Here is a 14,671-nt window from a genome sequence, read left to right as displayed (position 1 = left end):
CTGGAGTCTATGAATTTTTGTTTTAAAAATATTTTGGTACCTGTATTATAATATAATCGGTTTTCTTTTTATCTTTAGTTTATTATTATTATTATATGTATAATATTATTGATCTTGGATCTTATTTAATGCATTAAAAGACACTCTTCTGGGGTGGTTTCTAGCCTTCACAGAATGCCAAAGGATCCATGATCTTTGAAGGTATCCCCAACACTCTGTCCATGATCCCCAGCATCTCTTTCTCTGATGTACCCTGGGGATGGAGAGCCAAGGTCAGATGTCAGCCTTCTTGATCACACAGCTGTGGCTCCTGCTGCCAATGACAGCTGCCTCTGGGATGCAGTTACCAGTGAAAGACTCCCCAGGTGCACAATGTTTGCCACTGACATGAAACTCCACCTGCCACCCTTTGCCCATCCCTTCCTCCATTTCCTGGACCTGACAATATCATAGGTTCTGCCTGGAGGAGGTATTGAGAGTGGAGGGCTTAAAGTCAACAGCTGGCAGAGCTTCATTCCCTGTGCTTCCTGTCCCAAAGTTTCCTGTTTTGTGCCCAGGTGTTGGGCCAGCTTTCTCAGGCTTAGGCTTGCTGTCTTTTTCAATCCAGTTGAGTCATGGAGAGACAGCTTTTGGGGAGTTTGCTACTGCTGCTGCTACAGCTGACCTTAGCCTCTGAAACTGCTGGTGAGTACCTTCTCCTCCCCTCCCAACCCTACAGTGTACCAACCTTTCCTATTAATCTAGGTCTCAGTAGTCTTGATGATCCCTGCTTTTCCTGTTAGCTTTTAAGACTAATGTCCATTTAGGTTTCTCATTTTGTATTAGGAATACCGAGACCAACTAACAGCAGGCAAAGGGATGGCTATATCATCACTTTGATTCTGCTTGTTTGTCCCTTTCCAGTGGATTTGTCTTCCTTGTCATTTGGTCTCTGGCTATCTCCTCCTTTCTGGATATTCTTTACTAATTTGGATTTTGGATTTCAGTGGGCTAGGACTCCCTAGAGCAGGGGTCCTCAAACTACGGCCCGCAGGCCAGATGCAGCAGCTGAGGACGTTTATCCCCCTCACCCAGGGCCATGAAGTTTCTTTATTTAAAGGCCACAAAACAAAGTTTTTGATTTTACTATAGTCCGGTCCTCCAACAGTCTGAGGGACAGTGAACTGGCCCCCTATTTAAAAAGTTTGAGGACCCCTGCAACCTAGAGCATTGGGCAGACAGGGACCTGAGGAGGGTGCAGGGACTTAGATGCATTCCTTTTCCTTCCTTCCAGAGACGTTCTCACTGAGTATACTGTTTCCCAGGCATAGACCCCAGTGCCCCCTGTTGGGCAGGAAGATGGAAACAATGCCTTTGCAGTGTTTATTACCCAGCACATAGTAGGCATTTAATAAATTTACTATTTATTATTTAATCATTCATTATTTATTCATAATTAATTTGTATTATTCAGTTCAATAATTCAATAATTAAATCATTCATTATAAATTATTGTTTTATTATATAATATATGCCATATAATATAATATAATAATAATTAATATTTCATTACTTATTTAATTGAAATGAATTGCAAAATATCATGTGTCTCTTGGGAGTGGGGATATATATATATATATATATATATATATATATATATATATATATATATTTGGTATCATTCCTCACAGAATTAGAAAGCTAGTTAATATCCATTGCTACTCTGGGGAACAAAAGCAGTACATACTTTCTCTTTCAAATCTCCATAAAAGTAATTGCCTTGGGGTCAGATTTGAGTTTTAAGTCTCTCTCTATCTCTCTGTCTCTCTGCCTGTCTCTGTCTCTCTGTATATTCTGTCTTCTCTCTTCTTCTCTCTCTCTCTGTTTCTCCTCTCTCTGTCTCTCTCTCTGTCTCTCTGTTTCTCTGTTTCTCTCTCTCTCTCTCTGTCTCTCTGTTTCTCTTTCTGTTTCTCTCTCTCTCTCTCTCTCTCTCTCTCTCTCTCTCTCTCTGTTTCTCTCTCTGTCTCTCCTCTCTCTCTGTCTCTCTCCTCCCTCTCTCTCTCTGTTTCTCTCTCTCTTTCTTTCTCTCTCTCCACTTCCTCCTTCTCCTTTCTTTTTTTTCCTCCATGCCAAAGCTAAGGGAATAATATTAGATTTATATCTCTATCCTCCAGATCAGCATGATCAGCAAATGGATCAATCTACTGGTCCTGGCATATCATGTAACTCAGTCCTACAAACCAGCAGCACTGGGGTAACCACGACTCTTGCAACTACTGGGATGACTACAACAACAGCCTCAACAGCGATCACCACTAATGGGACAGCCACTTATATGACGACACCCATGGCTGATAACCAAGAAGGGAGTTTTACTACAAGCTCATCCTCCACTGTAGTCGCCACAACCAGGCAGGACGTGGTTCCATCAAACATTACAGTGAGCTCTATATCCAAAAACAAGATGGAGACTACTCAGCCTGCATCTACGCAGCTCATGGAAGCAGCCAACACAAGTGGCAGGAGAATAACTAATGAGAATGCTGTACCTGAGACAAAAGCTACACTTATAACCTCAATGGTCCCCGTAACTTCTGAGAACACAGATTCATCAACAACCAAGGGAGCCTCAGACAAGGTTAATGGGATGATCAAAGTTAGACCCATAGCCTCAACTACAGTTGCCACAAAAGAACAAGGCTTGATTCAAACAACAGCTGTGATAAATTCTCTGCTTAAAAGCTCAGAGGGAACATTTCCAACTCTAACTTCAACGACAGCTGCCTCCATAGTGAAGGAAGGTGAATCTGTATCTAAGACCATAGAAGGGACCCCTACAGGTATTCCCCCACACTCTATGTGGACAACCACCCGTGCTGAGATAAATGGACCAACAAAGACCATCATGTCTAAGACTAATCCTCTATCTGTAACCTTAACAACAATCACCACAAAGAACCGGTTTCCATCTATCAAAAAGAGTTCTAGTCTTGAGACAACCAATGCTACATCCCTGACTTCAATGACAGTAACTGAGTCCCTGAAAGAGACAGCTGATGTTACACCCACTTACCCCCAAAAAACAACCACCAGTGCTGAGACCTTGGGGATGATGACTACATCTGAAACCAAAGCTGGGACCACAGTTCCAACAATAGCAGACACAATGAAGGACACGATTTTTTCAGTAGCCACAATGATCTCTGGGTCTCAGACCAAAGGAGGGACCATCATGCACACACCCATAGGTTCTGTGAATCTGACAGTCGATACTAGGGTGGCTATAAATCGTACAGCATCGCTTACCACTACAACACTCAGTGCCCGTTCCTCTGGGACAAATTCATTCCCCATTATGCCTGTGGCCAGTAGTTCTTTGCCAGAGATGGGCAGTCCCTGTGCCTCAGATGAATACCCTAGCACCACCCTAGAGAAAAACTGTATATGCAATAGCAGCTACTATGCTCACCCAGGTAAATATGAAACTTTTGTGACCACAAGTTGTGTGTGTGTGTGTGTGTGTTTAAGAAAAAGGGAGTGGTGGTCTGTCTCAGGGCAACAAGATGAGCCTGGCTAATTCTAAAATTAGCTAAAATTAGGAGTGGATTATCTACATCATTCATGAATTCAGCATATCTTAATTTATAATTTTCAATCTCCTTCTTCCTACCCTCTCTACCAAGTAGACCGCTAAAAGTCTAATGCTAAAAGATTTTAGGGCCAGGATAATCAAAATTGGACAAATCACAAATGTGAGGGAAAATGAGGATAAACAGAATGAAAGGACTCTGTAATTCAGAAAGAAGTAAATTCAGGATTAATCAATGGCCATGTTGCTTTATAGGGTAAGAGGAGGAAAAACTTTATTGGTTTTACTTAGTAATGCCAACTCAAATTTGTATGGCACTTTCAAATCATAAATTACAAAGGAATTTCATGTATTATTTCAGATAAACTCTGACTCTAAGAGGTAGGTATTGTCATATAGAGAATTCTATCTCAAAATGATTATATTTAGGGGCAACTAGGTGGCTCAGTGCATAGAGCACCAGCCCTGAAATCAGGAGGACCCAAGTTCAAATCTGACCTCAGACACTTAATACTTCCTAGCTTGTGACCCTGGGTAAGTCACTTAACCCCAATTGCCTCAGGAAGAAAAAAAAAAAGTTTTATTTATTGAGGCTTGTTATGAGTGACCTTGTGGCCATGACTGACCTTGACTCAATAAATGGCTGAGCTGGGTTTCAAGTCCAAGCCTTCTGATTGATTCTAAGACATTCCTTTATTCTGCAAATATTTATTAATCTTTCACTGTATGTAAAACAGTAGGTAACTGAGGAGGTCAGCTATGAACTTGAGTATAATATAAATTAGAAAATGATAGGCACTATGAGGAATATAGATTGCTATGAGATCAGATGAGGTAAAAATCACTTCCAGTTCAGGATTTGGGGAAGGTTTCATGGAGAATGTGATTCCTGAGCTGAACCCATAATGTAATTAAGAATTCAACAGGCAAAGTTGGAAGTGGGAAGAAAAGCAGAAAACAGGATTCTACCCCAGCTTCAAATCCAGGATCTCTTCTCTATACTCCCTCAGGAGCTAAGACAGTTTAGAAACATCAACAGGCTCCCAGAGGGATTTTGGTAATAATTAAGGGAAAGCCATCAATGGAAATTGAGGATAAATCAGGGCCCTTGCAGATGACATCAGGAAAAACAAAGCCATAGTTTTCCATCAGCTATCCCTCAGTGAATGAGTGAAGCAAGGGACTGAATTGAGGTCTTTGAGATGTTGGGACAGGAAGAAAAATTTTGATCAATTTTTTTTAGAAATGATTTTGGTTTCCTTTGGGGCTGATGACAAACTTGCCATAAGATCATAGAACTGAAAGTTGGGAAGGGATTTTGGAGAGCATAGTTCAATCTTTTTATTGTACAGATAAGCAGAGATTAAGACCTGCCTATCTTGGGTCCAGCTGGACCCAGGGCTGAGAGAAGACCTGAATCCCACCTTGAATGCTCCCTAGCTCTGTGATCTCTTTGAATTTTTGTAGGGTTTGTGTTTTTTTCTAAGTCAGTAAAATATCTAGAATAATAATAATAATATCACCTATTTTATAATTATTATATTATTATAATATAATATTAATAGTTAATAATATTAGCTATTATCCTGGCCCTCTCCCCATGTGATGAGGATCAGCTGAGTTAATTATGAAACGTACTCTAAACACCTTTATGTTCAGTTCATATAATATTCATGTCAGCAATAGGAATTGTTCAAGGGTACCCAGATGTGAGTAAGCATCAGAGTCTGGATTTGAAATTATGTTCTCTGACCCTAACCAGATCGAGGGCTCTTTCTCTTGCATCCTGCCACATGAAGGTACTTATTTATTTCCAGTAAGTAAGAGGTACAATGGATAGAATAGCAGGCCTGGAATTAGGAAGATCTGAGTTCAAATCTGACCTCAATTACTATCTCTGTGAGTCTGGGCAAGTCACTTAATCCTCTTTCTTGAGTCTTTTCATCTATAAAATGAACTCCACTATCTTTGCCAAGAAAGCCCTAAGTGGGATCATGAAGAACTGGATATGATTGAACAACAACAACGATTACTTAACCATTTTTCCTCAACCTCCTGCTCAGAATTGGATAAATTGTATAAACAAGAAAGAAGTTAAGGAGGTGAATAGAATTTTAGGAAAACTAGGTATGATAGATCTCTCAAGAAAATTGGAAATAGAAACATACCTTTTTCTCAGTGATATGTGGCACTTACACAAAAATTGACCATATATTAAGGCATAAAAATATTATAATCAATTCCAGAAAGGCAGAAACATTAAATGCATCCTTTTCAGATCATGATGCAATAAAAATGATGTATGATAAGGGACTATGGAAAAACAGAACCAAAATTAATTGAATTGACTTGTTCAAGATCATACAATAAATCAGTGTCTGAAACTGGATTTGAACTCAGGCTTTCCTAACTACAGAGTCCAGTGCTCTATTCACTTTGCTGACTCTTTGTCTCTATTGAACAAATGAATGCCAATCTACTAAGTTAGGATCCAGTCTTTGCGTGAACACAAGTGTTCAGTCCAGAAAGCCCAAGTTATATTGGAACAACCTTAATTGGGACACAGAGTTTGTGTTATTGATTAGAGCATTTGTCAAATCATCTGTATAGAATTTAGATCCCTAATACTCTACCTAATACCATCCCCTACTTAGGTCACTGGGGTCACCTTCCCCTCTCTCCTTTTTCAGAAGTGAATAATGTGACAGTGGCCCTTTTTTGCCGACCTTGGGAGATTGAAGTATCCCTCAGCCAATGCTTCCTGAAAAAACATGGCTGGGTCCAAGGAGATGCCCTCTTTCCAGGATGTTCTGGGGTCAGCAAGATCGTTCGTGGTTGGAGAACCATCACCTTCGTGATGAAGAGAAATGAGAACACATGTGGACTTAAGCTTTCTGTGAGTCCCCACCTTGTCGTCTTCTCTAGAAATAAGGGGAAGGATCAGACCTGGTTTGGCAGGGATTGGGGGGGAGAAAGAGTGGGCCTTAGACACAGTCCCACCACCATTATCCAATCCTAGTTTCAGTTTATGCTTCTAGGCTCAAGGTTCCTTAAGGGAAGGCCACACTAGTCTAGGAACTCTCCTAGGGTAGATGAACATTTCCTTCATGACCTTGGCATTGTGGTTGGAGGGATTAGGACATATCCTGAAGAAGTCACAGTATCATCCTCTCTGAATCCTCTGCCCTTCTAGTATTGCTTACTGGTTGTTAGTTATAATTATGATGTGGGGCCCCTCTTTTGGGTGATGGCGCAGGCCCATGAAAAATTTGGAATGTGAAAAAAATCAGAAAATCAAAGATATGCCCCTGAAGGCACTCACCATTGTTGTTTTTTAAGAATACAATTGCTCACAAACAAAAAATAATAAACTAAAACTTATTTTTAAATAAAGAACATAAAGGACAATATCCCTTTAAGTATTATATTATATATTATCGCTTAACTGAGATGATTTTCTGGGTCTCATTATTTAATTATATGTTTATATAAAATGACCATCATCTATTCTTTGACCCATCCCTTCTCCACCACTAGGAGTTGGCACTAGTGTAATTTAAATATAGGACCACTTAATGTTAAAACTTACAATTTCCCCCCATATTTTGAGCCTCAAATGATCTCCAAAGCCCCTTCTAATATTAAATCTTTGATCCTACATAACTGGCATTCTACAAATGCAGAAACTGAGGTTTAGGTCAAGTGACCTGCTCAAGGAAGCCAAATGACTGATGCTAGGACTAGATCCTGGGCCCTGTAGGACTAAGACTATCAGAGTCTCAATCAGCTCTCAAAATAATCTGAGTAATTGGATCACAGACTTAGAACTGCAAATGATTTCAACTGATCCAATTCCCTCCTTTTAGTTCCCTCCTTTTACAAATGAAAAAGGTGAGGTTTAAAGAGCTTCATGTCTTTGCAAAGTCAAACAGTTATTATATTTCTGACTCTTTCGATTAGCTTCTGTTTACCCCATGTCTATATTCTCCTTCCTTGCTTTACTTCTTTCGTTCTGGTTTTTTTCTAATAGCTTCCCTTAGATTTTTTTGTGCTTGGGTGGCTCAACAACCTTTTTGTGGTTTCTTTTAGGAATTCATCAGTATTCTTTTCTTTTATTTAAAAAAAAATTTTTTTTAGGTTACACATGTACATCCTTTTTTTTTTTTTTTAACTTATTTCCATATTAGTCATGTTGGAAGATAAAAATCATAACAACTAGAAAGGAAAAAAGAAGAAAAAAAGTGAAAATAGTGTGCTTCAATCTGAATTCAGTCTTCATAGTTCTTTCTATGGATATGGATGGCATTTTCCACCCAAAGTTTCTTGGAATTGCTTTGCTAAGTCTAGCATAGTTGATCAACACATATTCTTGCTTGCATACGATGTTCTACTCATTTCAGTCAGCATTAGTTCATGTAAGTCTTTACAGGCTTTTCTGAAATCATCTTGCTCATCATTCCTTTTAGAGCAATAGTAACTTATACCATAACTTATTCAACCATTCCCCAAGTGATGTTGTCCAATGTTTCTAATAGATCCTGGCTGTTTTAATTTACAATTTTTTGGAAAATAGTATCCCAGACCTTGGTTTTCAAGGAATCCAATAATTCTTAAATTCTCTCTCCTTCCCATTTTCTGGCTCACTCATTTTTTTGATATTTTACATTTTTTCCCAATCTTTTGATTTTGTTGTAATATAGGGTTTACCATTTTCTCTTCTCAGCTGTTTATAAGCCTTCCAACTCTTTCCTCCAGAGCTCTTATTTTATATTTGTCTTGCTTCATCGCTTCCAGGTACTTACGTAACTCTTGCTCTACATTCTAAAGCTGCTTCCAAATCTACCAATCTATGTTCTGAATTTTCTTCCACTCTGACTTACTCTGTCATAAGCCTCTTTCAATTCTAAAGTTTTTTATCCTCAGCTCTCCTTTGGTCTCTTTCGGGTCTTCTAGCTTTGATTCTCAGTTTTGACATTTTATGTTCTAAGGCCCCTTCTAGCCCTGACATTCAGTATCTAAAAGATCCCTTTGTGCTCTGATAGTCTAAATTTTCTTCTATCTAAATATTGTTCTCTTGTGCTTTTCATTCTAGACCAATACAAGCCATGCTGTATATTCTCTAACTGTCCAGCTCCCTCCAGTCTCTCATGGTTCTGAGATCTCCAAAGGTTCCACTGATATCACCTTCAGTTGTGTGTACCCATTGGTAGTAAATGTGAGCCAGAAGGAACCCCCACAGATGGCTCCCTCACTGTAAGTTTTGTCCTCTATCTCCAGGGCTCTCCAGTAGTATATGTTTGTGTCTCTCCCCTTCCCATATTTTCTGTTATCACTAAGCCAGAGCAGTGAGAATCAGCTCCTCATGAATGCTATCTTTATGTCTGGTTCCTGCCCCAAGTCTCAGAATAAGTTTCCAAATTGTTAGGGCAAGAGAAGTGCTTTTCTTCAAATGAAACCGTGAAGCTTAGCAGTATTGATGAAAATCTAGGAGTAACCCCAGGGATTACTGGGGTGCTATGGTTTGGTCCACATTTTCCCTAAGATTAAGGGCTGGAGCTAAGAAGCTGAAAAACTCTTATCTTGTTCCCTTCACATCCCTATAGATTGGATGTTTTCCAGTAAGAGCAAAATAGAATTCAAGGCTCTCTCCTCACTCCCTTCTTCTTTCTGTCCCTTCCCAAGACACTCCAAAATCCATGTTGTAGGCACTGGAGAATCCACCATCACCTTGTCCTTTTTCACTGACGCCCAGTACTCTTCCTTGCTTGTGGACCAGCCTGTGGCCCTCAACACAACATTATATGTGGCCCTAGAAGCCACCAATGCTGATCCAGAACGGTTTGTTCTGGTGGTCAATGCTTTCTTTGCCAGCATCAACGCTTCTGGGCCTTCAGCCCCTGAGAGTACCTACTACTTTGTGCAACAGAGGTAAGACCTTTTCTTTCCTCAAGTCTCCTCCCTAGCTTCAGAGACTGAGAATTGGGAGATTGTAAGTCTTGGATATGAGTTGTAATGGAGAAAATTCAGGATGCCTCAGGCCAAAACAGAAGGGAGCATTCTCTAAGAGATCTCTGCTGTCCTGCAGCTGTCTAAAGGGAGTGGTAGCTGATCCCATAGATATTTACAATGGGGGACTTACAGGACTTACAATGCAAAAATGACTGGTTGGTGTATCAGGGAAGTCTTAATTAGGCTTGGGATCTTGGGTATTAGAGCTAGACAAGACAGTATAGGTTATCTACACCAGAGTTGTCAAACACCTGTTGCATTTGGTCCACAGTACTCAGAAATAAAGCAAGAAACAGACTGAAAAGTATTTGGGAAATATTTAATAAAAATACAAGAGAAATAAGTATCAATTTATAGTTTTCTAGGTCAGTATGCATCCTTAAGGGGTCCTTATATATGGTTTAATGATCCAGTTTCTGTTTGGGTTTGACACCCCTAATCTAGTACAAGCCCCTTCATTTTACAAAGGAGGAAATTGAGATCTAAAGAAGTCAGGGAGTAAGCAAGAGAGCCAAAATTCAACCCAGGATTCTCTATTGATTCTCCCTTCTCAGGAGGGACAGTAGTGCCCTTGCTGCATTGTTCCTTCTTGTGTGTGTGTACATGTGCATGTGTGTGTATGTGTGTGTGTGTGTGTGTGTGTGTGTGTGTGTGTGTATAAGTGCACAGGTACACGTGCACTCAGGAGGGTCTGTGTGACCAGTCACAGACCATGTTGCCTATGAATCCATACGACAGGTGTCTGTGAATTAGAGAGATCAGGTCCAGCTCTGGGTTGCTTATCTGGACAGTACCAAGCTGCATTGATGTTTGACTTTCATCCTAACAGAGGGCTGGGCAGTGGGAGCCATTGGGCTGATCTGAAAGTTGTACTTAGGCTCCCTGAGAACTATCTCCTCCTGCTCCTGTCCCATTGGATGGTTTGAGAGGGGAACTATGGCAGCAGGGGAGGGGGAAGAAGAACAGTTACAGCAGTTACAGACATTTAGTCATAGCGCCTACTTCTTCTGAAGAGGGGTCTCTAAGAGCCTCAGCTCAAATGAAAGGTGACTCAGTTTTTCCTTCTTTAAAATGGGGAGATTTTAGGTCCCTTCTAAATCCTATCATACTATACTTGCATCCCTATCGATTTTTTTGGGCAGGACCCCTGTTTTCATATCCAAGTGAATGTCAGCCAGTACTGAATTTGAGGCAGATTATAATTTGGGCCAGGAAAGGATCTGTGAGATTATTTGGTCCAAACAGCTCATTTTACAGATGAGGAAACTGAGACTCATAGAGGAGAAGGGACTTGACTACATCAAGTTTGTCTTAGATCAGGACCTGGAGCCCAGAACCAGTGCTCCTGACAGTGTCCTCCGATGCTTCTCCCCGCAGCTGCCCAGTCAGTGACAAGTTACTCATGCAGCCAAACACAACTGGGGATTCCTTGAAAGTGAAGCTGGCCTTCCGTGCGTTCCGTTTCTTCTCCAGCGATGTCTTATATTACCACAGCCATGTGACACTGTGTGACAAGCTGGGAAAGAGCTCCTGCCAACCTGTGAGCTGATCTGAGCCCCCGGGAGACGGGGGCAGAGAAGGAACCCTGAGTAGGGCTGGGCAACCTTTAAATAGCAGGACTTGATCGTGTCCAGCACAACGGGACAAGGGAGCTGGGATTTCCATGGGACAGACTGTTCTCTAAGAGATTGGTCATGTCACCAATGTCACCATACCCCAATGGGGGGTATAAGACCCAGAAGCTCATAATGGCAAATCTCTGAGGGACTAGAAATATTATGATTAAAAAAAGTAAAGGCTTGTAGGAACAGGGTTCTCACGTATTGGTGAGACCACAGGGGTCAGTAGAAGGGGGTGGGCTGCTTGGGGTTTTGACCAAATATCTCTAGGAGGAGGGCTTGCTTGGATCAGAGGAAGGAAGAGGAGACTATTCCCAATCTCTCCTTTCTTATGTCTTCTACAGAACTGTACTAGGATGCACCAGAAACAGAGGAAGTGGGTTGAGCTGAAATACCAGAACAAGAATGGGAGTGGTTGGCTAACATATGGGCCAGTCCGGTTCCAAGGTAATAATTCAACAATTATATTAAATTCAATAAGTGACTGCTGTTTACCAAACACTGTGCTAGGAACTGGAATACAATGTACTTTGGTGGCCATTGTGACCCATGGTCAGGAAGCAACTGATATTATCCTTAGTTTACCAATGGCATTGACATACCCAGACCACCAGTACTTGCAGAAAAAGATTCCTGAAGCCTCATATCTCTCCTGCCATGTAGTGTCTCTATTTGAGCCTACAGCTCCATGTCTGAACTTCCTCATTCTCCTCACTGAGTCTCCAACTTTACAATTCCATTGAACAAAACATCTTGTCATAGGAAGACAAAATATTAGACAGTCTCTGTCTTAAAGGGGCTTATAGCTTAAGAGGACTGCAACATTTACAAAAGTAAATATGATACAAAATAGCATCTGAACAGGATAAAGGAGAAATCCAGACAAAAAGATAATTAAAAAAACAAACAAACCTGAGGAGATGATCACTTTGATCTGCGGGGAATCAGAGTAAGATTCATGGAAAGCTTCCCACCAAGCTAAGCCCTCCAAAAAGAACAAGAATCTCAAAAGACAAAAAGATGCTGAGGCTGGACACCTTTACCATGGGATCAGGCCAATGTGAATGTCCCTTCAGGAGAATGATGGACAAGGTAAGAGAAGAGCTAAGAGGACCGCTGAACTGGAAAGAAGAGTATAAGGGAAAAACAACCCTGGAAAGGTAGACTGGTATCCAGCTAGAAGGCTATGGAGGCTTGAGCTAAGCAAATGGACAGTGTCAGTAAAGAGGAAGGGACATATTGGAAAGATGCTAAGGAAAAAGAATTATTAGGATCTGAAGGAGAATTAATAGGAATGAGGCAGGGGCAGCTACATGGAGGAGTGGATAGAGCACCATCCCTGAAGTCAGGAGGACCTGAGTTCAAATGTGATCTCAGATACATAACCCTTCCTTATTAGTTAAGTGACCCTGGGCAAGTCACTTAATCCCAATTACCTCAGGAAAAAAAATTAGGAATGAGGGAGAGTCAAGAGGCAAAACTGAGCTCAGTTGTTGAGCTTGAGTGACTGGAAAGATGGCAGCAACATTAACAGAAATAAGAAGACATGGGTTTGGGGTTTGTTTGTTTTGGGTTTTTTTTGGTGGCCAAAGAGGGAGGAAGATGATGAGTTTAATTTCAGACTCACTGAAATACCCCTTTCCCTTCTTCCCCCTTCCTGTACCCTCCCTGGGATTCTTATTTTTCCAAGTCTGGCTAGAAAGTAAGAGGCTGGAGGGTAAAAACCCATATTATCTGAACGTGATCAATCCCTCAATTCTTATGCTTTCAGATTCTGATCCTTCCCACAACAGGGCCCCAACAGGTCAGTAATAAATATTTTCTGGTCCAATTCTGGTGTTTCAACAAAGGTCTTAAAGCTTAAGTCTCAAATTAAGAGCCAGAGTCACTTGATCCTGGTCCCATTTCTTTTCTATATAACTCTGAAAAAGTAATTCAAACTGTTTGGATTTTGTTTCCTCTACTGACAATGGCCAAGATTTTTCTGACTAGGAAAATAATCAGAAAACATTGGATGGGAGAGAGATAGGTATGTGAACTGGGACAGAAAGGAGGAGAAATAGATGTCCTCCGGGGATCCTGTTCTTGTCTTCAGCGTCCTTCCATAGCCTCTTATTTTTTCCCTACCCTAAAGAAAAAGGCCCTCAAAGGATGGGGTAATTGGATTCCTAGATTAAAAATATTCTAGTATGTTTAACATATTTTGGATTACTTGCCATCCCTAGAAGGAGGTGGAGGGAAGGGGGGAGGAAATTGGAATACAAGGTTTTACAAGGGTCAATGTTGAAAAATTATCCTTGCATACATTTTGAAAATAAAAAGCTTCAATTAAAAATATAATTTTTTGAATTATAAAAAAAATATTCAGGTAATGGGAGCAGCAAATACTAGGGCATCATGCTCTCAATGCCATTCTACATATGTATAGCCTGCATTCAAAACAGGTAGTCTACACTCTCTGGTAACCCTTCTCTTCCCTCTCCTTCCTTACATGGAAATGAATGAATGGCTCATTAGCAGCTATTCCAAAGGATAAAGGACTTATATGGAGCCAGAATCCATGTTTTTGTTCAGCTATGCTAACATCTAGCTGAATGACTTTGGGCAAGTCAGTTCCCAAAGTCTCAGATTCTGAGAGGCAGAAGGGACTTCAGGAGACATCTAGCTAAACCCATATTTGTGCAGGAGTTCCTTCAACAATATCCCCAATAAGTGGCTATCCTGAGGCATCTGAGATAGCTTTAAATAGTAGGAATGTTTTCCTTATCCAGATCCATTCCAAGTTAGTCCAGTTCTTTAGGTTCAAAGAGATCCAATCTTCTCTCTCTGCAAATTTATGAAGATATTTAAGTTTGAAGTAATCCTCTTACAGCATGGTCTCCAGTGCCCTCACCAACCTGGACAATCTCCACCCTTTCATTGACCTTCCTAAAATGTGGCACCCTGAACAGACACACAGTACTTCAGATATGATCTGACTGGTTCACTCAGGATACTGTACCAAGCTAGGTTGGATTTTTTGGTTGCCTCTGCTCTATGAACCCATAAAAAACTAGATTTCTTTTTCTATGAACTTGTTGCCAAGTTGTACCTAGATTCCTTACTTACAAAGTTGATTCCCTGAACCCAGCTTTGACAGTACGATTGAGGACTATATCTTCAGGTCTCTCCCATTTCTAATATTCTGAGTTTAAAGCCCCTTCCACCGTAGATTTTCCATTTCTGGTTTGCAGCCTTTTATTTCTTCCTTTCTCTAGGACCTATGAGGATTTGGCTGACATTCTTTCTCCTGGTGGTGATCAGTTGGATGCTGGCATGAGATTCCCACTTCCCTACCATCCTTTTCCAAGGATCTATTAGGAAATAAACCCATGTAACTTAGAAGTGGAATGTCTGTGTCTTCTAAGTTGGTAGCTAGAGAGAGCGCCAGTCTTTCCAAGTTAATCAGTATCAGGGTTTCCCCATCTCAGTTACT

General features: G+C 40.7%; 1 protein-coding gene across 1 annotated transcript; it reads left to right on the top strand.

The window, feature by feature from the left end:
- The first annotated feature begins 430 nt into the window (after window positions 1-430).
- LOC105749917 (mucin-5AC-like) lies at window positions 431-14,671 on the top strand. Its single transcript, XM_023499853.2, has 9 exons — window positions 431-684; window positions 2,154-3,452; window positions 6,259-6,464; window positions 8,661-8,821; window positions 9,251-9,496; window positions 10,955-11,117; window positions 11,541-11,643; window positions 12,968-13,000; window positions 14,454-14,671. Exons 1-9 carry the CDS (start codon window positions 615-617, stop codon window positions 14,513-14,515), a joined length of 2,343 nt encoding a protein of 780 aa, XP_023355621.1. The 5' UTR covers window positions 431-614; the 3' UTR covers window positions 14,516-14,671.

This window comes from Sarcophilus harrisii, chromosome 3 (assembly GCF_902635505.1).
Source record: "Sarcophilus harrisii chromosome 3, mSarHar1.11, whole genome shotgun sequence".
Lineage (NCBI taxonomy): Eukaryota > Metazoa > Chordata > Mammalia > Dasyuromorphia > Dasyuridae > Sarcophilus > Sarcophilus harrisii.
This window is presented reverse-complemented; position numbering and strand designations above follow the sequence as displayed.